Here is a 27,857-nt window from a genome sequence, read left to right as displayed (position 1 = left end):
GTTTTTTCTTTTGGTTTTTTTAACCTGGAACATTTCACGAATTTATGCATCTCTGCACAGTTCTATTTTTAGTGTGTGTGCTGTGCAAGCTAGCACAGTTCTGGGTGTCTTTCAGTTCCCTAAATCTTTTGGCTCTTCTGATCTCTGTCCCTAAAATGTTCACTTTTTAGTTCTTCCTGTAATTGGCACCAATTTATTCAGATATCGAGTTAACTTACTTCTCCTTTGATACATATTCGTGACAGCTTATCTAAACTGTTGTAATTTTTTCTTTTCTTTTGAAACAGGAGCTTCTATAGCTCATTCTGGCACCCTCTCACTGAGGTGACTTTAAACTGCGGATCCTCCTTTCTTAACCTTCCCACTGTTGATGGGATTACAGGAATGTGCTGGGACACACTCTGTTCTCTTCTTTGGTTTCCTGCTGTATTTTTATTTCCTTTGAGGCATATGTTACAACTTGGAACTGTGCATTGATACTTGTCTGGTGGTCACTATCACCAGATGTCTTCAAGAGGGTAGGCCATGTGTCAGGATAGTTCAGTTGTTTTCCAGATGCCTCTAACATGCCTGACCGGAAACACTGCAGATGTGAAACATATTGTTTGCTGTTATCAGTCATTGTTTTCCTTTTATAGAGATAATACTGAAATGTTTCGTTTCATTCAAAAGAATACATTATCATGCTAAGCAAAGCACGCATGAGAATTAGAGCCTAATTTTGATGTATTTTAAGAAAATGTCCTATAGAAATGTAAGAAAAATTATTGTGCCTTTGATCATAGTGTGCCTCTGGGTGTACAGTTAGGTTTCAATGTATAGTTAATGTCTAAAATAATTCCATCCAGGTCTAAAGTACAACTTACTGGTACATCACAGTCCTCACATGAAATCGTGTATGTATGTTTCTTTCTTTTCACAGGTGAGGATGCACGTTCTGAAATCCTAAACCATGAGTCTAGCGCTGAATGACCTGCTCATCTGCTGCCGGCAGTTAGAACATGACAGGGCTACAGAACGAAGGGTAATGCACTATAGAAGAAGTTTTTCTTGAAAAAAAAATGTGTGATAGTTAACATAGTGTGTTGTTATTATTATTATTTTCATTTTCAGAAAGAAGTGGATAAATTTAAGCGCCTGATTCAGGATCCTGAAACAGTTCAACATTTGGATAGGCATTCTGACTCCAAACAAGGGAAATATCTGAATTGGGATGCTGTTTTCAGGTATCCTCTTTGGGTTTGTTTTTCTTGCATTGTTTTTCTGTTTTGTAAGGCCATTTTACTCTTCAATTTTGTTCACAGCGTATCATTGTCTGTTACGTAGGAAGTTGGCCCTTTGTGGTTATACAAGAGTTTTTAAAACATACAGAACACGGGAACGTTTAAGTCATTTCTTCAGTAGAATGCATTACATGTATATCCTGTAAGATTAAGAAAGATGCATTGTAGGATTCCTGTCCTACTGCTTTCTTGAGGCAGGAGGTGCATAGGTGCAGGCCAGCCTGGCTTTCATACTGAGTTCCAGTCCTGCCTGGTTTATGTAGTGAAATCCTGCTTCAGACAAAACAAAAACAACAGAGTAAGGATTTTGTTCATTTTGATTATAAGAATTTGTTTCAAATTGATTCAAAAGTAAGTTATGATTGCTGGGCAGTGGCACATGCCTTTGATCTCAGTACTCTGGAGGCAGAGGTAGACAGATCTTTGAATTCTAGGCCTGCCTGGTCTACAGGAGTTCCAGGACAACCAGGGCTAACAGAGATCTTGTCTCAAAACAACAAAAAAAAGTAAGTCATATATTTATCATTTTTATTTTTGCTGATTATAAGTACTTCATGGGTTAAATTATACTAAAACAGGTAAAGTAAATATTGGATTACTTTCAGATTCAAGCAGTTTAACAACTTGTTTGTGGCAGAGTCGATACGTTTTTATATTGAAATTTCATCTTCAAGCTTAAGTTCATTGACAATTGAAAACATAAGACTTTTCGGGGGGAAAGGTTTTTGCAGAAAATATAAAAATATCTTTATTTATTTGTGTGTCTTTGTGTCCTTGTCAAGTAAGTTAAGTGTGTGTGCAGGCAGGTTCCTGGGGTCCAAAAGTAAACATTGGATATCCTTAAACTAGAGTTATATAGAGGTTGTAAACTGTCCTACTTGCAGTCTGGGGACTGAACTTTGATCCTTAACCATTGAGCCATCTCCTCAGCCCCCCAAACATTTTAAATTTATGTAGAATTTAACAGAAGTTGGTAGAGTGTATAACACCTTTAACCTTGGGAAGGTGGTAGAGATAAAGAAGATAAGGAGTTCGGCTCATTACAAATAAACAAAGTAAACAATTGTAGTAAGGAAGGTATTCCTATCCCTTTTTTTTTTTTTAATTTTTTTTAATTTTTTTTTAAATTTCTTTATTATGTATATGAATACACTGTAGCTATATCTTCAGACACCAGAAGAGGGCACCAGATCCCATTACAGATGGTTGTGAGCCACCATGTGGTTGCTGGGAATTGAACTCAGGACCTCTGGAAGAGCAGTCAGTGCTCTTAACCGCTGAGCCATCTCTCCAGCCCTTCCTATCCCTTCATACAATGGTAAATTGTTTTAGAATACCTACAGATAAACTTTTGGGCAAGGGTGGGGGTTGGGCTTTTGAGACAGGGTTTCTATATGTAGCCCTGGCAGTCCTGGAACTCTCTCTATAGACCAGGCTAGCCTCGAACTCAGAGACATCTGCCTGCCTCTGCTTCCCTGGTGCCATGACCAAAGGTGTGCACTACCATGCCTGGCTAAAACTGGTTTTTTAAAAATTCTGGATCTAAAAATAAAGCCACACTGCCCTTGAACTCTTGAGTGTGGGGATTAAAGGCAGGGATCACCACTGCCAAGCTTATGAGTTTGTTTTTTTTGTTATCTCTTAACTTGGCACTAAACTTTTTTTTTAAGACTTATTTATTATATATAAGTACACTGTAGCTGTCTTCAGACACACCAGAAGAGAGCATCGGATCTCATTACAGATGGTTGTAAGCCACCAGGTGGTTGCTGGGAATTGAACTCAGGACCTCTAGAAGAGCAGTCAGTGCTCTTAACCACTGAGCCATCTCTCCAGCCTGACACTAAAGTTCTAAATGCACATAAGATGGAAAAATACATGTTTTCTCTTTGAGCATTTATTTTACTTGCAGTATTATAATTACTATTATCGGTTTTCATAAGCTGATTAGAGAGGCCAGGTTTCCATCCATCCTGGCCAGCCTTCCGTATCTTCCACACAGCCTTCCTTTAAAGCCTGGAATTATAACAAACTGCTCATAATGTCAGGAGAGTTGAACATCCTCAGTAGCATTCTGAGCAAGCAGGTAAGGTGAAAGAGAACTGTGCAGGGTACAGATTAAGAGCTTTGCAGTGAGGCTTGGTATTGATTGTGTGCCTTGCTGGACTTTGAACAGAGGTGGTTTCATTGAGCCTGTTGTACAACAGTGTGGTGTAAAAGATGCCACGGGGGGACGGGGGGGTGGATAAACAGGAGAGTTTGAAATGGTAAAGTGTGAGCATTAACGAGCACATGATTTTTTTCTCTTGAAGGTTTTTGCAGAAGTACATTCAAAAGGAAACAGAAAGTCTTAGAACAGCAAAATCAAATGTCTCAGCCTCTACACAAACCTCCAGACAGAAGAAGATGCAAGAGATTAGCAGTCTGGTCAGATTCTTCATCAAATGTGCAAATAAAAGTAAGCGACATTGGCCTGGTGTGGTGGTGCTCACCTGTAATCCCAGCACCTGGGAGGCAGAGGCAGGTGGATCTCTTGAGTTTGAGGCCAACCTGGTCTGTAGAGTAAGTTCCAGGACAGCCAGAGATCTCTACACAGAGAAACCCTGTCTCAAAAAAAATAAATAAATAAATAAAAATAAAAATAAAATAAAATCCAAAGAAACAAAAAAACCAACAACAACAAAAGTAAAACAACACTATGCATTACTCACAAATGCTTCAGTAGTTACCATAGCATACATACATTTGATCTTAATAACAGTGGCATAAAAATTAAGTACCTTTTGAAATTCTTAGCACATAAACTGGCTTTTAATATAGTGGGATCAAAATTTAGAGTAATTTAGCATAACAGAAGTGAACAGGTTAAAAATTAATGCTTCAGTTCCCCTGTTCTTATAGTCCCTCTACATATTAGCAGAAGTGCAGTCTCAGGGATTCAATAACCATTTGGAGGCTGAACAGTTTTGAGGTATAAATCCTGTCAGGTGGTGAGATGGCTTGGCAGCTAAAGGGACTTTTGCCAGGAACCTTGATGAACTGAGTTTGAGCCCCAGAACCTAAATGGTGGGGAAAACTAACTCTGACCTTTACACATGGACCATAGCATGGGTGCTTTAGTGCATGTATGAGCATGTGTGAGCATGTGTTAGCATGTGTGAGCATGTGCATGCACACAAAGGAAATAAACAAAAATGTGTAAAAGGGGTTTTTAAAAGTCTGTCTTCATGGATTACTGCTCTCCTTTATTTTCAAAGATTTATTTATTTTATGTATGTGGGCACACTGTTGCTCTCTTCCAGCACACCAGGAGAGGGCATCAGATCCCATTACAGATTTTGTGATATGGTTGCTGGGAATTAAACTCAGGACCTCTAGAAGAGCAGTCAGTGTTGTTAACCTCTGAGCCGTTTCTCCAGCTACTACTACTTTTTAGGGTTTGCTTATTTATGTGATGAGTGGTTTTGTCTGTGTGTATGTAGGTATACCATATATTCCAGTTCTTGAAGAAATCAGGAGAATCCTCTGGGACTGGATAGTTTTATGTGAGTGCTGGGAACCAAACCCAGGTCCTCTGTAAGAGCATCAAACCCTCTTAACCACTAAGCTATGTCTCTCGTCCCTCTAACTTAAATTATACACAGAAAACCTAGCATTTGATTTCAATGTGACATCATTTGATATATTTGAAAATAGCCATAGCATTCCTCAGTACTCTTCCTCTGAGGTAAATGGCCCTAATTCCTTCAGCTCATTGACCTGATATTCTTGAGTTTGTTATTCCTCAGAGAGTGGCACTCAGGCTTGTAGTATAATGTAGTTGTCACAGTCTACAGCATATTTGTTTCAATTTTGTTTTTTGAGGCAGGGTCTTTCAGTATAGCCCAGGTTGGCCTCTGATATATGATCCAGGTGCCTCACATCTTTTTCAGTGCCTGGATTGCAAATCCATGCCCCATTGCTGGCTATGCGCTCATTCATTCATTCATTCATTCATTCATTCACTCACGTATATGGGTGCAACAGGTATTCTGGTGAATGAGAGGACAGTTGGGCGGCATCCAGCTTGTGTGTTTTGTTAAAGAGTTTCTTGTTGGACTGGAGCTTGTTGCTAAATAGGCTGAGTTTGCTGACCAACAAGGCCCGGGGATCCTTCCGTCTAATCTGTGCTAAGATTACAACTGCGTGCCACAGTGCCCAACTTTTGGGTTTGGGAGATCAAATGTAGGTCCTCATACCTATGGCATGCACTATTGATTCTGAGATAACACTTGCCTCTTGTGGTCAAAACGCAGTTACAGCTCAATATTTTGCTATCATTTAAAGAAAAAAAGGGATTAAAAATCAAGTCTTTTTTTTTCCCCGTGAGTGATAAATCACACATCTCTCATCCTGAACTTACATAGTTAATTAAGTGTGTGTACGTGAAGATAGATGTGTGGTACTGGGATTAAACCTGGGCCTTGTATGTGCTAGGTCAGCTCCCCTTTGCTGAGAAGCACCTTTAGTCCCTACCTATGATATTTTGAAGGTGGATTTTAAAGTTTTTTTCCTACGTTTCATTTATTTTTTGTACGTGTGTGCATTTGCCATGATGTACTCATGGGTGTCCAAGGACAGCTTGTAGATGTCGGCTCTTTCCTTTCGCCATGACTCGAAATTGAACTCAGATCATCAGTCAGGCTTGCCTGCAAGTACCATAAAGTAGAGCCATCTTGCTGACCTCAAGAATGATGTCTTTGAAGCAGAAATGCAGGATCCTCATAAGCTTTTGCAAAGAAATGGACTTTATATTAAAACTGAAAGCTAGAGCAGAAAATGTTTGTTGAGAAGTTTCAGACTTTGTACATTCTGTGTAGATAAGGATGTGGATTTGTGATAGCAAATTTAGGTTAAAAATGAGGCAAATCCATGGTCTGCTATGATGGCTTAGCAGTAAAAGGCCTTCTGCCAAGCCGGACAACCTGAGTATAGTCCCTAGGACTCACGTGAGGGAAGGAGAGAACCAACTCTTTAACAGTCGGTGAGTATCATGCACACAGCTACGCATATACACACGTAAAATGTAATTATAAAATCTAGTTGGTGGTAAATTTTTAGTAAAACTACATAGGCTGTTGACTAATGATATAGTAGAACAAATCTAATGAGTAGCTGTTTAAAGAAATTTTCCATCCTCTCAAGATTCCGTTTTTAGAAAGGAAAGCTACATGGAAACGTTTTATACTTGACTTGGCTCATGTGATAGCTTTATATTCACTCAAACACTGTTCTGTTGGCTTATAGAATTGGGACCTTAATTTGTAACATGTAGTTCCTGGTGAAAGACACCAGGTTTTGTTGCCCAGCAGAAAATTCTGTAGCTTACAATTTTATCTTCTAGTGAAAAGATACCTTTAGTTACTAAGTAAATCATGGAGATCACAATTAAAAGTGTACCAATATGTTAGTTTACCAGAAAGTAAAATTGCCAAAACTAGATCATTTAAGTAGGTAGAAAGTACTGTTTTATTTAGAGGATAGCTTTTAAATTGAACTCAGAGAATCAGAAGCAGCAAGCGTAGGGCTGACACGGGTCTGCACCAGGTCCGCCGTGTGTGTATATTCTAGCTTTCACATTAGTGGGACTCCTGGGTGTGATCTAGTGAGTCTCTAATTCTCGTGTCTGATCTTGGGCTCTCTTCCTTCTTTCAGGTTGCCTGGTCCAGCCTCGACATGATGGGTTTTGTTTTATACCTTATTTTGTCATGTTTGATTGTTGTCTCTTAGAAGCCCGTTCTTTTCTAATGAGAGACAGGAAGTGAATCTGGAGAAGAGGGGAGGTGGGGAAGATTTGGGAGGAGTAAAAGGAAAAAAACTATAAAACTGGTTTGTTTTTTTGAGAAATGGAATTTTGCAGTGTCAGCAGACCTACAGTAAAGCTAGAGAGCTACTGTCATTCTGCTTTGCTTCTTCAGTTCTATTTATTTATTTGCATGGACCGAATGGTGGCTGGCAATTGAAACACAGGCTGAGATTTTAACAGACTTTTTAAATACTGTATCCAAAGTAGAATGAAGAAAATCATTCACAAACTAGTGGGTGTGGGAATCGTTAAGAAGGAACTTAAAGTAATGCCAGCGTCCCTGATCCTTTACTAAGCACAGAGTGTAGAAAATAGAAACCAGGCATGCAAACTGGTTTCCCGGGGTTTCTTAAGCATATAAATAACTCAGCCTCCTTATAAAACAGATTTTTATTTACTTCTTTATTTTGTTATTTTCATTTTTGTTTTTTTTTACAATGGTAGGTATAGTATTCATTGTTTTTTGCATGCTAGACAAATATTGTGCCGCTGAATTTTCATCTCTACTGAGAGAATTAGGAAATAGCATAAATTTTAAAATAATTATATTTGACAGAGAAAGAGAATGTTCTGGGATAAAGAATACAGAAAGTTAAGATTTCATCCTAATACTTATGAAATTAAATTTCTTGTCTGTTGTTGGTCTTGGGCATTTGTGGTAAGTTATTCCTTTCCATAATATTCTGACAATACAACAAATGTATATATAAAAAAAAAAATCGGGTTGGGGATTTAGCTCAGTGGTAGAGCGTTTGCCTAGCAAGCGCAAGGCCCTGGGTTTGGTCCCCAGCTCCGAGGAAAAAAAAAAAAAAGATGAAGAAGGGGAAAAAAAATCAAGAATTGTGAGAAAGCTACCCCAGGAATGGCAGGAAAGGATCACACAGGTGTGGGAGGCATCTTGGGTCAGATGCCTGAAATTGTAAGCCATGACCGAAAGCTGTTGTGCTGTGATGTCAGTGAGTACTTACTGTGCCTGATAATTCTGAATATAACCATTCTCATCATTAAGAAAACGCTAACCTAATTCACTTATGCATATTGAATTGCAGTCTACATGTAGTTCAATTTCAAAATGAAGTCAGTATTGAAGAAATGATAACCCTTTAGTTTTGGTATCAGTATGATTTGATAAAAATAAAACACTTTTATTTCTGTAGCCTTGGCTAGCCTCCAATTTACATTACTCCAGCTATTACCTAGAGATAGATCACCCTTTTAAACTTAAATCCCTTGCCCCCATTTTTTTTTTTTTTTTTTTTTGGTTCTTTTTTTCGGAGCTGGGGACCGAACCCAGGGCCTTGCGCTTCCTAGGCAAGCGCTCTACCACTGAGCTAAATCCCCCCCCCCCATTTTCTTTAGATAGGGTTTCCTTGTGTCTCAAGATAGTCCTACATTTACCGTATAGTCAAGAATGTACCTTAGCCAGAATCGTGTCTTTACCAAGGACTATTGGGATTATTGGTGTGTAATACTGTGCCTGGCATAATTTTGTTTTTAAATGTAATTTTGTTATCTTTGAAAATACAAATTTGGGGTGGGGAAGATGACACTGTCTGTCTTTCCAGAAGACTTGGATTCAATTCTTAGTACCCACATGGGAGCTCTCAACCATGTATAAATTCAGTTCTTGAAAATCTGGAACCTTCTTTCGACCTCATGCATGCACTGTACAACATACATGCAGTGCTGAGACATATATGGAGGCAAAACACCCATACACATACAAAGAAAAGGTTTAGTGGCTTAACCCATTTTAAAAGAACATTTATTAGCACTGAATTTTCAGAATCTAAAATATTGTGTTGTTAAAATTTCAGCCTTTTCTACATGTATGCCATTTGTATGCTGTGTAGATGTCATGGAAATAATCTTGCTTTTCAGAGTTACTAGGCTATTTCTAATTAGAATAATTCAAGATTACTTTAATAAATTTATTCATAAAGATGCTCAGAGACTTAGAGTTCTTTTAAGTCCAGTACTACAAATTGTGAATCAAGTATAAAAATTCATTATTTTTGCTGTATTTTTAGAGGTTGGTAAGTTTAATCTTTAATGGAGCCATCTAGCAAATGTCTTTTTTTTTTTTTTTTTTCCTTTTTAACTTTCTGGGTCATATAGATTCTGTTGCAGATACTCCTTTCTTGTCATTTGCTGTATGTAGTGAATGCAGAAACATGACTGTGTTCCAGTTAAACTTTATTAACAAAACAGCCAACCTGCTGAATTTCTACTTAGGGCCTATAGAATTTACCAGACCCTGTTGGATGAGAGAGCAACTTTATAATAATTTTCTGAGTGGAATTGGTTAAAGAAGTTGGCACTTGAAGGGTTCTCTGTTTTTAAGATGTATGCATTTTTACCGTTTTGTTTGATTTTTAAATAGGAGCACCCAGGCTAAAATGTCAGGACCTCTTGAATTACGTCATGGATACAGTGAAAGACTCATCTAATGGCGCAACTTACGGAGCTGACTGCAGCAACATTCTTCTCAAAGACATCCTGTCTGTGAGGAAATACTGGTGTGAAGTGTCTCAGCAGCAGTGGCTAGGTAGGTTTGAAGGCTGTGAGTCTGAATCGCACGGATGGCTCAGAGTTTAACATTACATCGATGAAATCATATCACTGTGGTTTCAGAGCCTGAATTCTCTTACACCTTGCTGTGTATCCTGTTCTGGCCTTCAGCTTGGAATCCTCCCGCCTTGGTGTGCCAAAGCTGGAGTCAGAGGTATACACGACCATGCTCAGTTCTTACTTTTCATTTACTTTGTACTCTCAAAAGTATCAAGACACGTATGTGCATGGTAGGTGCTTACCACTGGAACTGGAGTTACCGGTTTCAAAGATTACTGCTCCGTTTTCAACTGTTCAGCAGTCCAGTGACTGAAAAAAAAAAAAAAAAAAAAAAACAGCTAAATATCACTGTGCCGTTCACTTTCTACAAGCTTGTTTACGGTGTGCACACAGAACAGTGATAGCCATAAATAAAGGAGGAACCCAAAAGACAGAGATGTCACCGAGGTTGCAAGCAAGAGTTCTATGTTAAAAGAGATGTGGTAGCAGGCTGTTCAGTGCTATGATACAGAATTCCTTCCTATTCCTGACATCCTGTCTTCGCACTTGAGAGAGTCGTTATTACATCCTGATCCCAAATCCTGACCCGTGGGCCACTGGGAAGCTCTGTAACTGAAGGCCCCACCAGAGCCAGGCCTACTGTAAAGCACTGCAGCACTGCACTTCCGTCCGTCAGGGCACTAAACAGACGCAAACACAGGTCTGAAGCTTCGTGCCAGTCAGCTCCATCGGCCGCTGACACAACTGCTCGCTCATACAGTGTCCCTAGAAACTTACCTCTGATGATACTTGAGATTTTGTTTTTTAAACTCCACGAACATTCTTCACACAAGAAGTTTTACTGTTCATGGAGAAAGTATGTCATCTGAATGCATCCATTGCGTCTTACGAGAAAAAGCAGGCAGGATTGCACTCTCTGAGACTTCTTGAGGTGTTTCGTGATGTCCTTCACACACCTTCTTTAGGGGGGCATGATGGATTCTGAAAATTTAGATCATTCCCCTTGAGTAACATATAGGTAGCTTGATGTGCTTTAGTGAGAAGCAGTGACAGTGTTGGCCTTTGCTCTTTCTTATCTGTCAATAAAAGAGAAAATTGTTGAGAAGGATTCTTCTCTTCAATGTGTGCGTGAACATTTTTACCATTGTGTAACTATTTGATACAGTGCGAACATATTGACATAATTGATATAATTTTATGAACTCTGATTATATAATATGATTAAAAATGCTTGATTTGTTTATATTGGCCATATATGTTGTTTGATACCCAATTTTAAGCCACTTATCTATTTTTGCAGAAGCATGACGTGAACAATTGAAAAGGAAGATACAAATAGTTGTTATTCTTCCCTGTCTCTATCTTCTAATGGGAATAAAGTCTAAAGCCACTGGCTTACTCTTCATTATGTCTGGCACAATTCTCAATGGATTTTACTTTTCTGCCTATCTCTGACTCTTGTTATTGTTTTAACCTAGACTACTTTCTTCAAGGGTGTATTGTGTAGTGAATAACCTGAGAGGTAGAGTCATTGGCTTCCTTGATACAAAGAATGGCTTCGCCTTTAACTTACTTCTATATAAAAGGGCTACTATTTTCATTTGGGTCAAACATTCCTGTTCACGATGCTGTTGAGATTGGGGACCTAATGCAAAGGTGGAAGTATTCTGCTTGCTGTTATCACTGTAAGGAATAAACTTCCCTTTTTCTTTGAGCAAGAACCTAACGTCCTTTATTAAAAATCCATGAGTTGTAAATACAAGCAGAGCGAACTGTGAAGCCATTCATAACGGGTACTACTTTCTTTACATATTTAAAAAACACCACTGGTAGAACACCAGGACTCAGTCAGTGATTTGATTAGTCCTAGGTAAAGCAGTATAGGCGTGGAGACATTAAGTGGCTTATTTGAGTTCTGGTTGTTAAAACAGATACCTTCATACTGTGCTACTTATGTTCGTATGTTAAATACATTAACAAACATTGATTTATTCTATTAAATTTAAGATTATCTTTAATACTTTTGTCTTGGAGAATTATAGCATATTTAAGTTGAATTGTGATGTTGAACATAGTTGATTTTTAAAATAATTAGCTAATTCTTTTTTTTTCTTTTTTCAATTTTTAGAATTGTTTTCCCTGTACATCAGGCTGTATCTCAAACCATCACAGGACATTAATAGAGTTTTAGTGGCTAGAATAATTCATGCTGTCACCAGAGGATGCTGCTCACAGACTGATGGATTACCTTCAAAGTTCTTAGATCTTTTTTCCAAGGCTATTCAGTATGCCAGGTAATCCTACCACTTTGTTTCCCATTGCATCAAACTGCGTTAGATCTTCTCGCCATGACCATGTTGTAGATTTAGTGACTAAATTAGACTGCCTTTTCAACAGTGGGTATTCAGTTGCTCAGATTTGTGATGTAAAATGTGATTATTCAGTATAGTTATAGTAGGTAGTGATCAAATCAGGATATTCCTATTTTCTTGAATACTAAGTTTTTATTATACATAACTGGATAGTCATATGTTTCGTTGTGATATTTCATTTTTGTATGCATCTTGACCTCTGTTTTCCATCCTATATGAAGAAAGAAAAAAAAACAAAAACAAAAAACAGACCAAAGCTTTGCCACTGAGAAACTTGAAGAAAGCAAACAGATGAACCACTTTAAGATACTGATATAAGGGTCTGGGAGGTGGCTTAGTGGGCAGGAACACTTGCTGTGCTAGCATGAGGAACTGAGTATGGATCCTTAGCAGCCAAATAAAATACCCCAGTGTAACTGAGCAAAGTTTGATGCCTTGCTGAGTAGGAGTTGAGGTTAGAGACAGAAAATAATTGGGTTTTGCTGGCCACCAGAGTTACTCCACAATGGCAAGTAAGCTCCAGGTTGAGGGAGAGACCTTGTTTCAAGAGCTCTCAATAATGTGGAGAACAGTTGGGCCACTCAACATCCTCCTTTAGGCCTCTTCATGCATACTTGTGTGTGCATGTGTGTGCACACACACTAAATTTGTTATAAGATAAAAGCAGTGATCTTTTGGGACTAAACCCCCAAAACGAAAGAAAAAAGAAGCAAGAAGAAACTACAGTATCTTCATAGAAAGGAAATACTGAGCAGAGTGAAGAGACAGCTTGCCAAATGGGAGAGAATCTCACACACTGTGGATCTGACTAAAGACTTAACATCCAGATTATATAACAACTTCATGAAACTTGGTAACAAAAAACCATTTTTCTGGGGAGATGGGTCAAGGCACGTTGTGTGAAATCCCCCCCCCAAAAAAAACCCAAAAACCAATAAAAAATAGGTTAGTTAAAAATGTTTTTAAATACCCTAATTGAAAAAGATAGGCCTAGAGTAGTGGTGAACTTCTGTAACTCAGTACTCTGGAGGCTCTGCATAGGATGACTGTGCGTTTGTTGCCATCTTGGTCTGCATCATGAGAAAATAAATAAGAAAAGTAAATATGCAGTCAATTTATGAACACATTCAACCTTGTTAGGTATCAAAGACGTGCAAGACAGATCACAGTGAGGTTAGTGCTACTGTAATTAAAAGAGCTGTGTTAACTAGAAATAAACAGCAAGTACTATCAACAGTTTGGAGACAAGACTACACTGCATTGGTGGGGGTAGAAAATACTGTCTTTCAAAAGGAACCATCGACACATTATAGAACCAGTAGTTCCTTGAAGGGCCATTTAGAACCAAATGTTCTTAATGTGTGAACACTAAAGGACACTAAATTGAGCCCTGTGGTCTTTCTCAACTGATAACAAGGATAGTCAGATGTCACTTAAGTAATTTCATTCTTTCCATTTTAAGAATAGATGTAGTATATCAAAAATAAAGTAGTGGGGCTCAAGAGATGACTCAGTGGTTAAGAGCACTGACTGCTCTTCCAAAGGTCCTGAGTTCAATTCCCAGCAACCACATGGTGGCTCACAACCATCTGTAACGGGATCCGATGCTCTCTTCTACTGTATCTGAAGACAGCGACAGTGAATTCATATACATAAAAATAAATAAACAAACACATTTTTAAAAAAGAATAAAGTGGTAAAATATTTTGGAAGCATTGGTGCACATTTGTATGGCAAAATTCAGTTTATGTTAAAACGTAACTGTAGGTGTACAAAAAAACTGCGTGTATTTTTAGACAGTGGTTTAGTAGCAGAAACATTTAACAGGAAAAATTTCTTAACCCCAAGTGAGAATAAATGTTTTTTTAATGGTTAGTAATGTTGTGGGGTTTTTTGATTGTTTTTCTGAAGAGATAAGAACCCAGTATATGATTTTGTTTGAACATTATATTTTATTCTTTCAAGTGTGCTTGTTGACTTTATTTTCTGTTGCAGACAGGAAAAGAGCTCTCCTGGCTTAAGTCACATCTTAGCAGCCCTTAACATTTTCCTCAAGACTTTGGCTGTCAACTTCCGAAAGCGGGTGTGTGAAATAGGAGATGAAATTCTTCCTACCTTACTGTATATTTGGACTCAACATCGACTTAATGACTCCTTAAAAGAAGTAATTATTGAACTAATTCACCTGCAGATTTACATCCATCATCCACAGGGAGCCAAAGCGCCTGAGGAAGGTATAAGGGAATTTCCCCATTTGAATTGAAATAGAAGCTGTCTGTGTGCCGTCAGTGATCTGGAGAGGAATGCAGTGTCTCCGGTTAGTGTGTGATTAGTCTTGAGACGTTCTCATGCATTCTCTCGGATCTGAACCAGTGGCGGTAATTCTATCTTGCCTTCCCACTCAATAAAGTATCAGAGGAAAACAAGTCCGAGACGTTTCCTCCAACAGCCATTTATCCACCACTTCCTAATAAGAGGGGACGTAGACTGCAGAGCCAAAGAAGCTAGGGAAAGCAGGAGCCTGTTTATCTCCATGGCGATTCTTATTTCTAATAGAAAGGAAAATAGCCAAGCCAGTTCCTCCGTTTCCAAGAGGGTAGTGACCTTATGCAAAGACACGAGAGGTAGAAGGGCCACACCGGGTGCCTCAATGATACCCACGGCTCATTTTCTGGGGGCAAAATACACAACAGTAAAGCCCTGGTAATGAATCTCTTATTCTCCCTGGTTGCATCCCCTGTCCCCTTTTATTTTAAACCAAGAATATTCTTCATTAAGAAGTAGATTGAGGTAGTGTTGGTGCACGCCTTTAATCCCGGCACTTGGGAGGAAGAGGCAGTTAAGATTTCTGAGTTCGAGGCCATCCTGGTCTGCAAAGGGAGTTCCAGGATAGCCAGCTATCCAGCCAGCTGTCTACAGATAAACCCTATCTAGGAAAAAAAAAAAAAAAGCAAAAAAAAAACCCAAAACTGGATTGAATGATATCAAGTCGATGAACTCTCATAGCTTGTCTATAATTGCATTCAAGCTTGTACTAGCCTTTAGTCTAGTTCACCTTGGGTCATAGTGGTGATTTTGTTAAGATGGTCTGGCCCATTAACATCGGTTATCATGGAGAATAACTGTTACACCACTCTCTTTTCCAGTAGGGATGTGCATCAGCTTTTTTAGTGTAGTGTATACATTCAGATATATAGAAAAAAAAAAAAGAATTGTGACTTCCCAGTTTTTGTCTTTCATCCTGCTCTAACCAGGATAAGGATGAGGCCATAAGGGGTGGTGTAATGGGTTAGTTAACTGCATATTTATGGTTCACTGAAAACTTGACAGGGTTATGAGGCTGCCAGAAAGATTCACTTAGTTTTAGCCTTCGATAATATCTTTTTATGCTCTCTTGTTTGTGAGAAGTAATAGCCCTGTAGTTTTCCATGAGGACTGTGTTTCCCGGACTCTGCAGGCCCCAGTTAGCATTTTAAGAGGGGCGTAGATTGACTGAGTGTGACTTGCATGGTGACATAACCACTGTCAACGGAGAGCATCGTATATGTGCTAGCGGAACCGTAATAAAAATCACACAGAAGCTGGTCCCCTTGTGGAAGAAGGGCATGTTATCTCTTCTTAGGGGACATCACACAGACATTAGAAAAGGGAAATGTTTAGATGAACTGTAAGGACATTCATAACAACCACAGTTACCTGAATTTGAGATGAAAACCATTAGGAAGTAAATTTTCAAGGACATTGCCCAATGGGACATCAGTGCTGAATAGACGTCGGACTAGGCAGGTAATATGGAGGTGCGAGGTGCCTTAGCAGGTGAGCCATTTTGAAAACTGGCAGTGTGGGTGGAATTTGAATATAAATACACTGTGTTTCTGGGTTACAGGTGCTTATGAATCCATGAAATGGAAAAGGATCTTGTACAACTTATACGACCTGCTGGTGAATGAGATAAGTCACATAGGAAGCAGAGGGAAATACTCCTCAGGATCTCGTAATATTGCTGTCAAGGAAAATTTGATTGACTTGATGGCAGATGTCTGTTACCAGGTTTAGTAGCTCTTGTCACATTTGAAATTTCCTATTAATTTTCTTCCTGCTGGATCTTTGCATTATGACAAGCCTATAAAATTTACTCTATATTCCTAACAGTTATTTTCAAATTATGCATATTTGAAACTAACCCTTTTAATTGAAAGATAACTCTTGTCATGTGTCTAGAGCTAGTGATGACAGTCATCTCCAGGGAAGGTAAATTAATCCTATCCTAATTAAAAAAAAAAAAATCAACTGGGCAGTGGTTGAGAATGTCTTTAATCTCAGTGCTCGGGAAGCAGAGACAGGCAGAGATCTGTGTGTTCAAGGCCAGCCTGGTCTACAGAGCTAGTTCCAGGACAGCCAAGGATACACAAAGAAACTGTGTCTCAGAAAAAAAAAAAATTAGTATTCATGTAGCATAAAATTCGCTGGTAATATTTATAATAATTACCATTGGTTTGTTCTGAAACCATCACCAAAATCTATCCTAAGCCTTTTCCCATCCCCTACAGAGACTTTAGACCTCCAAGCTTTCGGTTATCTTTATCTGTTTCTCTTAACCACTAATCTACTTCTGTTATCTCTGAGTGATTTATCTGCTTTGGACATTTCATAGAAATAGAATCATAAGTATGTGGACTTTTGTGCCTGGCTTTATTCACGTAGTGTTCCATTGGGAACTATAAATGAGTATTTTATTCTCCACAGATTTGATTGACATACTGGTAGTAATTTTGCTCTCTTAAATGTTAATGTAAATTTAATTTTTACGTCTTATTTGATTAAATTAAATTTTACTCCTGTTGAAAATACACTGTTCAAAGTTTTGGTAAATGTCCCCAAAAATAAATTTAGTACCCTACTTGCTAGAATGTCATTACTGCTATGCAAAATATTTATCTCTTAATATCTTTATATATTTCTTTTTTTTTTTTTTTGTTTTGTTTTTTGTTTTTTTTTTTTTTTCGGAGCTGGGGACCGAACCCAGAGCCTTGCGCTTGCTAGGCAAGTGCTCTACCACTGAGCTAAATCCCCAACCCCTGTATATTTCTATAATTTATTAATAATTGAGTCCTTATATTTTCATTTGAGAAATATTTTCCCCAATGATTTATTTAAAAAATTGTAGCAATAAAAATGTGGTTTTTTTCATTTTGCAGCTTTTTAATGCAGATACCAGATCCGTGGAGATTTCTCAGTCTTATGCGACACAAAGGGAATCCACTGACTACAGTGTACCTTGCAAAAGAAGGAAAATAGACATAGGCTGGGAAGTGATAAAAGATTATCTTCAGAAGTCACAGAATGATTTTGATCTTGTGCCATGGTAAAATGTTGTATTTTCTCATTTGGTGTGCTTTAAATCATGTTTCCCTGGGAAGCCTTCATTGACCAGAGCTGTTGTCTGACTATTCTCAGACCAGCTGTTAGTAGCAGAGTGAAGTGTTTGCTCTAGCACATTGCGATGGTCACTAAAAGGCTCATCTGCTGTGCTAGACAAGGCTACCTCTTTTGTTTTTTTCTTTTTCATTCATATTTAAATGTGCACAACTCTATAATCACAGATTAACTCTGATTAGGATAATTAGACTGCATTTAGTCAGGCCTGTTTTCTATGCTGAAAGGGACCAAGCCTAGAAATGTTAACCAGCATGCCTGAAGATACTTCAAGACTTAACAGGTTTTTAGTGGGAGACGGGAGGATATTTTTCACCTTGTTGCTGGAATATTTATATGTAATTGAGTTGTGTGGAAAAGCTATATAGATTTTGTTACTGCTTAAGCTTCCATTAATTTTATGTAGTTGACAGTTCTACTTTAGTTTTTTTAATTTTAATTTATTCTTCTTTCGTGAAGTATATCCTGACTACAGTTTCTCCTCCCTCCACTCCTCTCAGTTCCTCCTCCCTCCCCACCTCCCCTCTCCCCCATTTCCCTTTAGAAAAGGGCAGGCCTCCCAGAAATACCATCCAAACACAGCATGACAGCCTACAATAAGACTAGGCAAATACCCTCTCTAAAGGCTACATAAGGCTACCCAGTAGCAGGAAAAGGGTTCCAAAGCAGGCAAGACAGTCAGAAGAACCCCACTCCCACTGTTAGGACAAGAACACTAAGCTACACAGCCATAACATAGACGCAGGGGACCCTAGCTCAGACCCAGACAGGCTCCATGGTTATTGCCTCAGTCTCTGAGCCCCTATGACCCTCCCCGACTGGCCCCAGCTCCACACAATGTTTGGCTGTGGGTTTCTGCTTCTGCTCCTGTCAGCTGCTGGATGAAACCTCTCTGATGATCGTGGTAGGCTTAGGTCTACCTGTAACAGAAGATCATTCAGATCTTTTCATTGACTTTTTTTTTTTTCTTCTGTTTTCTCTTGAGATTGTATATATCTTTTACTACTATAGATTATTTTTTTTTAAAGATTTTATTTTATTGTATATGAGTACACTGTAGCTGCCTTCAGACACACCAGAAGAGGGCATCAGATCCCATTACAGATGGTTGTGAGCCACCTTGTGGTTGCTGGGATTTGAACTCAGGACCTCAGGAAGAGCAGTCGGTGCTCTTAACCACTGAGCCATCTCTCCAGCCCCACTACTTTAGATTCTTAATCTGTCTATTTAATCAAGAATGACTAGCCGGGTGGAGGTGTGCAGGTCTTTAATCCCATCACTTGGGAGGCAGAGGCAGGTGAATCTCTGAGTTCAAGGACAGCCAGGGCTACACAGAGAAACTCTGCCTCATAAAACAAAACAACAATAACAAAAAAACACCAAACAAATCAAAAGAATTATAGAATGACTTTTATGAGCCTCACCTCAGACACGAAGCAATGAATAACATAGTTTTGAGTAGTACTTGAGCAGTGGTTCTCAACCTTCCTAATGCTGCAAATCTTTACTATGGTTCTCATGTTGTGGTGACTCCCAATAGAAAATTATTTTCCTTGCTACTTTATAATGTTATGAATCATAACATTATAACTGAAATGCAGGACATCTGACATGCAACCCCTGTGAAAGGGTTGTTCAAGTCCCAAAGGGCTTGTGACCTACAGGTTGAGAACTGTCATTCTGGAATGTTCAAAGAACATTGTATTCAATGATAAATTGGTGTCAAAGACAAGTGTTTACGTTATATTTTTCCTAATATAAAATATTTTTGGTGCCAAAAGATGAGAAATTTAGTTGTTTCTGAGATTTTATGTAAAGATGTAGCTAGCCAGACTGTGTAATTCTTCCTTCTGTAATTGGCAGCAGGGCCTAGTCAGTGTCAGCAGTCCATTTACTTGAAAACACGATTGAAAAGAGTGAAAAATGATTCTTTAGTTAGGATACAGAAAGGTACAGTATTTGGATCTTTGTTTTCTTTTATGTTTTTAATTAAGGATTGAAAGTTCACAATAATCCTTTCCTTTTTCCTTTCAGGCTACAGATTACAACCCGATTAATATCAAAATATCCTTCCAGTTTGCCTAACTGTGAGCTGTCTCCATTAATACTGATCCTGTACCAGCTTCTGCCTCAACAGCGGCGTGGAGAACGCATCCCATATGTGTTACGATGCCTTACCGAAGTTGCCTTATGTCAAGGCAAGAAATCAAACCTAGAAAGCTCTCAAAAGTCAGATTTATTGAAACTATGGATTAAAATTTGGTCTATTACCTTTCGTGGTATAAGTTCTGAACAAACACAAACTGAAAACTTTGGTTTACTTGGGGCCATTATTCAAGGTAGTTTAGTTGAACTTGACAGAGAATTCTGGAAGTTATTTACTGGCTCAGCCTGTAAACCTTCAAGGTAGGTTCTATTATATTTGATTTTACATAAACACATGAGTGTATATCCCTGATTATTTTCATAGTTTGTTACTTTAGCAAAAGATATGTTAAAATCTGTTTTGGGTGCTTGTATTGTTTGGCCCAAAATACTTAATAATACAGAGAGGTTTTGTGAAGGAATTAATTAATTAATTTTATTTATTTTGAGTTAGGGTCTTACTGCATAGCCTTGGCTAACTTCCATAATTGGCCGGCCTCAAACTTAAGAGATCTGCTGCTTCTGCTTCCTACATGCTAGGTTTAAAGATGTGAGCCATTGGCCTGCCTTTTTATTTTTAAGACTAGCTTTTTGTATACGATTATAAAATTTAAATTGTTAACTGTCACATAATTATTCAACCTTCATAACCATCCTTGTACCTCTGTACAATTTGGTAAAGATGTATTTATGTCTGAGTGCTCTGTCTGTCTGTACACCTGCACACCAGAAGAGGGCATCAGATCCCAGGATGGATGGTTGTGAGCCGCACTGTGGTTGCTAGGAATTGAACTCAAGACCTCTGAAAGAGCAGACAGTGGTCTTAACCTCTGAGCCATCTCTCCAGCCCCCGGGACAAAAATTTTACATCAAAAGAGTTTGGGAAATGTAATCTCCCTTTCACAGCTTACTTCACAAACTGTCCCTCGTTGTTGCCTGTGCATGACAGGCTTAGTGGTAAGCAGCAGGGGTAAGGTGTGTGCCCTTCAGAAACACCGCTGGCCTCTAACAGTCTCCTTGTGTTTCTCTGTAGTCCTTCAGTTCGCTGCTTGACTTTGGCGCTTAGCATGTGTGTAGTTCCAGATGCAATAAAAATGGGAACAGAACAAAGTGTGTGTGACGCAAATAGAAGTTTTTCTGTGAAGGAGTCGATAATGAGGTGGCTCTTATTCTACCAGTTAGAGGGCGACTTGGAAGACAGCGCAGAGCCGCCTCCCATTCTCCAGAGGTAATTCTGCTTTCCGGCACGCTCCTGCACTCTTGTTCTGTTCTCACTGTGCATGTTTGCCTGCTTAACTTTATAAGACTCGCTACACGTCTGAGATCCGATAGCTTCATTTTATACTCACAGTGCAGAATTTCCTGGAGTTATCTCCAAAATATTAAAAATCATCTGTATCTATGTGCCGGATTATTTCTGAAATAAAAAGTTATCTCACTGTGGTATATGGGAGATTTTCACGAAGGATAGACACACAATTGTTTCTTAAAAATTTAACATTTATAAAAAGTATTCATAGTTGTCATATGCCATGTAATATTCGATACACACATATATTGTACGATGTTTAAACCACAGTTAATATATTATCTTCTTAAGTAGATGTAATCTACTTATGAGGAACACATTGAAAGCCATGGCTTCTTCAAAACATGCACACACACAGAGTAAATCATCATGATTACCTACCCCATTGTAGAATACCAAAAATGTCCTTCTCCCATTAAATTTAGAACTTTTTTCTTTCTTTTGCCTGTGTGTTTTTTGTTTTGTTTGTTACATGATCTTACCATGTAACTCTGGTCTGGTTTGGAACTCCCTATATAGACCAAGACCAATCTAGCCTCTTATAGGGATTCCCCTGCCTCCTGAGTGCTAGGATTAAAGGCATGGGCCACTACACCTGGTCTATAGTGTGTTTTGTGACATTCTATTGTGGCATGTAGTTTCATGCTCTATCCATCTTTGCTCCAGAATCAGCTGTGCTACGAGCCCTCACCCAGCTTCCCTTGAATCCTTGGACAAAAGGCACATACACCCTTTGTTCCTTTTCAACTTGCCTTAAGACACAGTAGCTGGGTGATGCTATCTCCTGCCTGGGAAAGTGTGACCTTAATATTTTTTTTCTTTTTTTCGGAGCTGGGGACCGAACCCAGGGCCTTGTGCTTGCTAGGCAAGCGCTCTACCACTGAGCTAAATCCCCAACCCCGACCTTAATATTTTTATCTCTGCTCCTCCCACCTGCCCTAAACTTCAGCGGCTAGTCCTACCTAGCCCCTGTCAAACATCCCTGGCCAACCCCCTGTAGCAGTGGCCACAGGACCCAGCTCTTCCCTAGACTTCATGTAGTTGCTGGCTTCTCCAAAGCATGGGAAACCCCACCCCCCTCTTCCTTGTGTCTGCCTTTTCCTTCTGGGACTTGGAAGTCCCTCTTGTACCTTCTGCCCAGCAATTGATCCCCCGCTTTCTTTACTGACGGATCAAGAACCAATTGGGGAGCAGGACCTTGGCATCAGAACCACCCCCTTCTTTCTATATCTCATCCTACTCCTGAATCATAATGGGTGTATTCTGGGTAAAATTTGTTACATGAATGATGAGAAGACAAACTAGAACTAAGGCCCTAAAGTAGCTTGATGCCTTCTTTTGACCATTTTGTGCATCAGGCACACAAGAAGCATAGACATTGATGCAAGGAAATTCACATACACATAACAATAAACAGACAATCTGAAAAAAGAAATCCCCCTTTTAAAATTATGTATAATTTATTCTAAGCAGTTTTAGGAACTACGGTAGCACTGTTCTAACATCTTTAATAAACTCCTTACAATACAAGTGATTCAGGACAGATGAAAGCATTTTTAGATTGGGGTCTGAGTTTTAAGGATCCTAATTTGTAGCTATATATACATGGATGTTAAAGTTTTTTTTAATGATATGTGGTCTTTTAAATGAAGCTTTTCTTTTTCTTTTTTAGTAATTTCCCTCATCTCATACTGGAAAAAATTCTTGTAAGTCTCACTATGAAAAACTCAAAAGCTGCAATGAAGTTTTTTCAAAGTGCCCCAGAATGGTATGTTATATAAGAAAATATGTGGTATTTTAAGATATAGCATTAATTAGAAAGATAATTCTATCAGGGTAGGGGCTCATCTTATTAATAATTAAGGTAAAATTGGTCTGATTGAAGAAATATCCCTATAGCTTATCAGAAAGAAGTTTTTTATTAGTGATTATAGTTTACATTTTATTGCTTTAGATGAAGGTTACCGTTTTATTGATGTGTATTGTAACATGTCTAACAAGTTTTAAGAGAAAAGGCTGTACAGTTATGCAAAATTAAGAACATAAAATTTATGTGAAGTGAGTTTTTAGTAGGGACCCATTGTTTGTATGTTGAGTAAAATTTGTTTGTTTTAAAAGTGCCAATGATATTGCTTAGCAGATAAAGGCATTTTTCTTTTTTTGTAAAAGAATTTTTATTTTATTTATATGATTACACCATAGCTGTCTTCAGACACAGCAGAATAAGGCATCAGATATCATTACAGATGGCTGTGAACCACAGTGGGGTTACTGGGAATTGAACTCATAACCTCTGGAAGAGCGTCAGTGCTCTAAACTACTGAGCCATCTCTCCAGCCTGGTAAAGGCATTCTTCAAACCTGATAAGCTGAGTTCAGTCCCTGGGACCTGAGACTCACTGCTGGAAGGAAGAACTGACTCTTGACAAGTTGTGCATCCGGCGTGCACACGCACGCCCGTGCCCACACACATAGCCACTCACTCACTCCATCTAACTAGCTACATCGAAGGCAGAGCAAAAGAAAAACTAAGGAAAGGTGGATATAATGATGTTCTGAGGTCCAAACACTGGGCAGCTGAGGCAAGAGAATCTTGAAATCAGAAGTTGGAGACCCTCCTGAACAGTGTAACTAGAACCAATTCTGAAAAACAAAGCTTAATTATAATTAACGTGAAAATATTTAAAATCTTGCTTTTAGTTGATAGTCTCAGAGACCTACATTTGGCACTGTGACTGAAAATAGCTTAATGATATGAAGATATCCAGTCTCTCACTTCTTTAAAATGAAAGAAAATCACTGATTTTGGAAATGAGGTGAAAAGAAGGCAGTTGTTTTTGGTGATTACATTCGGTTATCTAGGGTTAGTGTCTAAATATATCGCTGAACTTGAATTTGGAACTGTAACTTATACATTTTTGTGAGTAAAATCTGTTACTAATAATGAAATCATCTAATCTTAATTCAATTTGCCATAAAAGCCCAAAGAAGAGAAGCATTTGATAGACTAACTCAAAAATGTCCTCAGCAGTCTTTGAGTGGTGTGAACGCTTTCTTGGTGATTTTATTTGTAATGTGTTGCAAATCAGTTGAAAGATAATAGATTGTGGTTATTAATCGTTGGTCTCACTCCTGAAGTGAGCAGCACTGTGAAGATACAGAAGAGCCTTCGTTCTCAGAAGCGGAAGAACTGTTTCTCCAGACAACTTTTGACAAGATGGATTTTTTAACTCCTGTCAAAGAAGATACTGTAGAAAAATTTCAATCTCGTGTTGGCTTCTCTGTCCACCAAAATCTCAAGGAATCACTGGATCATTATCTTCTGGGATTATCAGAACAGCTTTTAAGTAATTACTCTTCTGAGGTGAGATTTCTTAGAAAGAATTAAAGTCTATTCTTGAACTTTTATTAGTATTTAGGAAGGAAAATGGGAGAGTGAAAGATGCGTGAAGCCTGGTTGTAAGTAAATGTTGGCACAGCCCAACAAGTAGGAAACATTAGCATGGAGGAAGGGAAAACAGCGACTTTGAGATACTTTGTTCTGGGAACTCTGTAGACAAGAGTGGGAAGGAGTGCTGGTGCAAGTCTAAGAATTTCATGATGAAATGAACATGTTCATACAAAGGAGGGAAATTGTAGTCATAGGAGAAGAAAACTCTAGTTGTTGCATTTGAAACACGTGGAATGATTATAAAGCTATGAAACGGACTAGCAGGTACCCAGTCGTTAGAGGTCGAATGACTCGTCTTTGTAACATCACAAATCCATGGATGCTACTCTTGTAAATCACCGTTTCTCTCCATGCCTGGTGTGCATCTATCCTATTCCATGTATTTAGTTAGCCGCATGTTACATTTGATGTGGAAGCCTTATATTCGTTCAGCCACAGTAATTTTTCACGTATTAGTTTCATAGTTTTTGGGCGTAATGTCACATACATTTAATGCCAACACTCAGGAGACAGAGGCAGACAGATTTCTGAGTTCTAGGTCAGTCTGGTCTAAAAGCTAGTTCCAGGACATCCGGAGATACACAGAGAAACCCTGTCTTGAAAAACCAAAAAACAACAATCCATACTATGTAGTATTTCGATTTCAAGGGCACTTAATTAGTATCTTGTTTATACCATGGATACCCGTATGTTTAGATATCTCAACCTTTGCCATAATTTGCTTAATGCTTAGTTGCTTAGTTTGTTAAGCTTTATATCTGCCACAAAGCTTTCTGTTATGTAAGTGACAAAGTTGAAAAACACTTATAAACTCCCAAAGGAGTGAAATAAGCAACCCTAGAAAATGACCCAAAAGATGACCCAAAAAATCAAGTAGGAGCAGTATGGCTCTTTTTCTGTCATTGCCACTTACTGATGGTCTGCTTCATCAGTCATAGCTGGTTTCATTCTAAAATAATTTAGTTTTCCCTTTTTTCTTTGAATGTTATTTATTTATGTGTCTATCTGTTTGCTTGCTTGCTTATTTATTTATTTATCTATTTATTTATCTATCTATTTATTTATTTATTTATTTATTTATTTATTTATTTTGGTTGGTTGGTTGGTTGGTTGGTTTTGCAAGACATGGTCTCTCTGTTGTACCCTTGGCTATCCTGAAATTTACAGTGTAGACCAGAATGCTTAGAACTCAAGAGATCCACCTGCTTCTACCTCACAAGTGCTGGGATTTAAAATATGTGTCCCACTGCTGGGTATTCTTGCTTGTTTTAAAGTATTACCCAGACTATTTCAGCTTTAACTCTGTTGAATTTTTATTTCTTCATATGTATGGGACTTATTCTTCCAGAGGTAATTCCAAACTACATAGGTTATTTATATCTAATACTGTATTTTTAAATTTATGATTTAAGATTACAAGTTCAGAAACCCTTGTCCGGTGTTCGAGTCTTCTGGTGGGTGTTCTTGGCTGCTATTGTTACATGGGTGTAATAACTGAAGACGAAGCATATAAATCAGAATTATTCCAGAAAGCCAAGGTAGGAAAATTTACACTGATGAAGTTTTAGGTGCATTTAAATGGATTGAATTCTTGGGCAAATTATGTAAAAGAAGTTTTTGTATAAGTTGAATATCCCTAATCTGAAAATAAGAAATCTGAAATACTTTAGAGTTGGGAAATTTTAGTTACAGCACAACCATAAAGGTGAAAATGTCCACATCTGCCCTCATACTGTCATAGTCAATGTAGACACGGGTTACCCTCAGATGGGTGTAGGATGCTCTGTTTAGCTTTGTGTGCTGGGATAAAGACCATGGCCACGAGCAGCCTGGGGAGGAGAGGTTCATTTGGTTTACCCTTCCGAATTATGATGCATCGTGGAGGGCAGCCAGGGTAGGGTCCTGCAGGTGGAAAATGGAGGCCGTGGAGGAATTCTTGCTCCCCAAGGCTTGCTCACTTTGGTGTTTTACCCCAGGACCTGCCCATGGATGGCACTGCCTACATTGGACTGGGCCCTTCTATAGCAATGATCAATCAAGAAAATGTCCCTACAGGCTTGCCTATCATCCAGTTTCTCAGTTAGGGTTCCCTCTTCTCATAGGACTAGTTTGTGTCAAATCAACAAAGAACTAACCAACACAGGGTTGATGAAACAAACAAGTTTTATATTTAGATTTGGGATATCTCAAAGATATCCTGTTATGCATATGTAAATATTCCAAAATCTGAAACATTTTTGTCCTCTGTATTTAGGTGCTCAATATGTATAGATTAACTCTTTTCTTTTATATAGTCTAAAAGAAGTACTGTGTCCTTCCTTAAAATGTGAAGTTTTTACAAGCGAGTGATAAATACATCGGGTAAATGATCTCATATCACAATGAAATTTCATTAGAATACTGTTTCTTGAGGTAGGGTCCCTAACTGTCCTGAAACTCAGAGTGTCTGCCTTGGGCCTCCTACATTCTGGGATTTAAAGCTTATACTACCATGTCTAGCTATACACATTGATTTTATCTGTACTCTTAAATTTCTCCCCCAAGATGATCTGTAATAAAAAGCTCTTGATTGGGTAGTTTCTAAGCTTAAAACTTCATCTTCATTCATTCATTCATTCATTCATTCATTCATTCATTCATTCATTCATTTTTGAGACAGGGTTTCTTTGTGTAACCCTAACTGTCTTGGAACTTGGAAACAAACTCTGTGCTTCCCCCTGCCTCCCGAGTGGCGGGACCAAAGCTGTGTGAGCCACCACCACCTAGCTTAAAGCTTTCTTCATCTCTCAGTACTAATATATCTGTGCTGGGATTTGCAAAGGAAACAATGTTAAGATTGTCTGTGGGATTTTTGTTGTTGTTATTTTTGTTGAGACTGGGTCTTACTGTATGGGTCAACCTGGCCCGGAACTTATTAACCCTACGAGCACTTAGATTACAGGTTCATTGCCACACATAGCTTAGATTTGCCATTTTCTTTTTGGGTGTTCGTCATTGTGATCATATTGCATGACCATTTGCCCTATTTCCCTTGGGAGTCTGTTTTGCTTGCTTTTGCTACCCCGCCTAAGCTCCTGAAATGGCCGTGTTACCAGCCCCCACCCAGCTGCCCTTGAATCCGCCCATAAAAGACACAAACACACAGTTCAATTTCCTCGTGCCCTTTGACACAGTTGCTGGTTGCTACTTATCTCCGGCCTGGAAAAGCGTGCCCTTATCAATTCTTAGCTCCGCACCTCCCACCTGCCCTAACTTCAGTTGCTCTAGTCCCGGCTACACTCCCCTGATCACCCACCTGTATGAGCGGCCCATGCGAGCGGCCTGTACGGTCACATCTGGTCAACTTTTCTCCATCAGAAGCAAGGCCAACTCTGTCACTCCTCTCCCTGTGTCTCTTCCTTGCCTCCAGGGATCCGGAAGTCCGGCCTATTCTATCCTCCCAGCAA

General features: G+C 38.7%; 1 protein-coding gene and 1 long non-coding RNA gene across 13 annotated transcripts in view; one reads left to right on the top strand and one right to left on the bottom strand.

Annotated features, from left to right (window-relative positions):
- Atm (ATM serine/threonine kinase) overlaps window positions 1-27,857 on the top strand; it is a 103,973-nt gene that overhangs the window by 1,861 nt on the left and 74,255 nt on the right. For all 6 annotated transcript variants that reach the window (XR_015626422.1, XR_015626420.1, XR_015626421.1 and 3 more), the window contains 13 exon segments: window positions 923-1,024; window positions 1,114-1,226; window positions 3,596-3,741; window positions 9,512-9,676; window positions 11,828-11,993; window positions 14,067-14,305; window positions 15,958-16,121; window positions 17,270-17,436; window positions 19,542-19,913; window positions 20,686-20,880; window positions 22,634-22,729; window positions 24,099-24,324; window positions 25,824-25,949. Coding sequence is in view for 3 of the 6 variants with exons in the window: in XM_087560989.1 (XP_087417115.1) it covers window positions 953-1,024; window positions 1,114-1,226; window positions 3,596-3,741; window positions 9,512-9,676; window positions 11,828-11,993; window positions 14,067-14,305; window positions 15,958-16,121; window positions 17,270-17,436; window positions 19,542-19,913; window positions 20,686-20,880; window positions 22,634-22,729; window positions 24,099-24,324; window positions 25,824-25,949 (2,247 nt within the window). In the remaining 3 variants the exon portion in view is untranslated.
- LOC120094159 (uncharacterized) lies at window positions 281-27,844 on the bottom strand. 7 transcript variants are annotated; one of them, XR_015627666.1, is made up of 6 exons: window positions 27,707-27,844; window positions 10,477-10,775; window positions 9,942-10,008; window positions 9,592-9,841; window positions 3,776-3,886; window positions 281-1,553 (listed from the first exon to the last, which is right to left on the bottom strand). It is a non-coding gene; the product is annotated as an uncharacterized LOC120094159 (long non-coding RNA). The 7 variants fall into 7 exon arrangements; XR_015627663.1 differs by lacking the exon at window positions 281-1,553 and adding an exon at window positions 3,163-3,299; XR_015627667.1 differs by lacking the exon at window positions 9,592-9,841 and having other exon boundaries at window positions 3,776-3,890.

Source organism: Rattus norvegicus, chromosome 8 (assembly GCF_021556685.1).
Source record: "Rattus norvegicus strain SHRSP/BbbUtx chromosome 8, alternate assembly SHRSP_T2T, whole genome shotgun sequence".
Classification (NCBI taxonomy): domain Eukaryota; kingdom Metazoa; phylum Chordata; class Mammalia; order Rodentia; family Muridae; genus Rattus; species Rattus norvegicus.
This window is presented reverse-complemented; position numbering and strand designations above follow the sequence as displayed.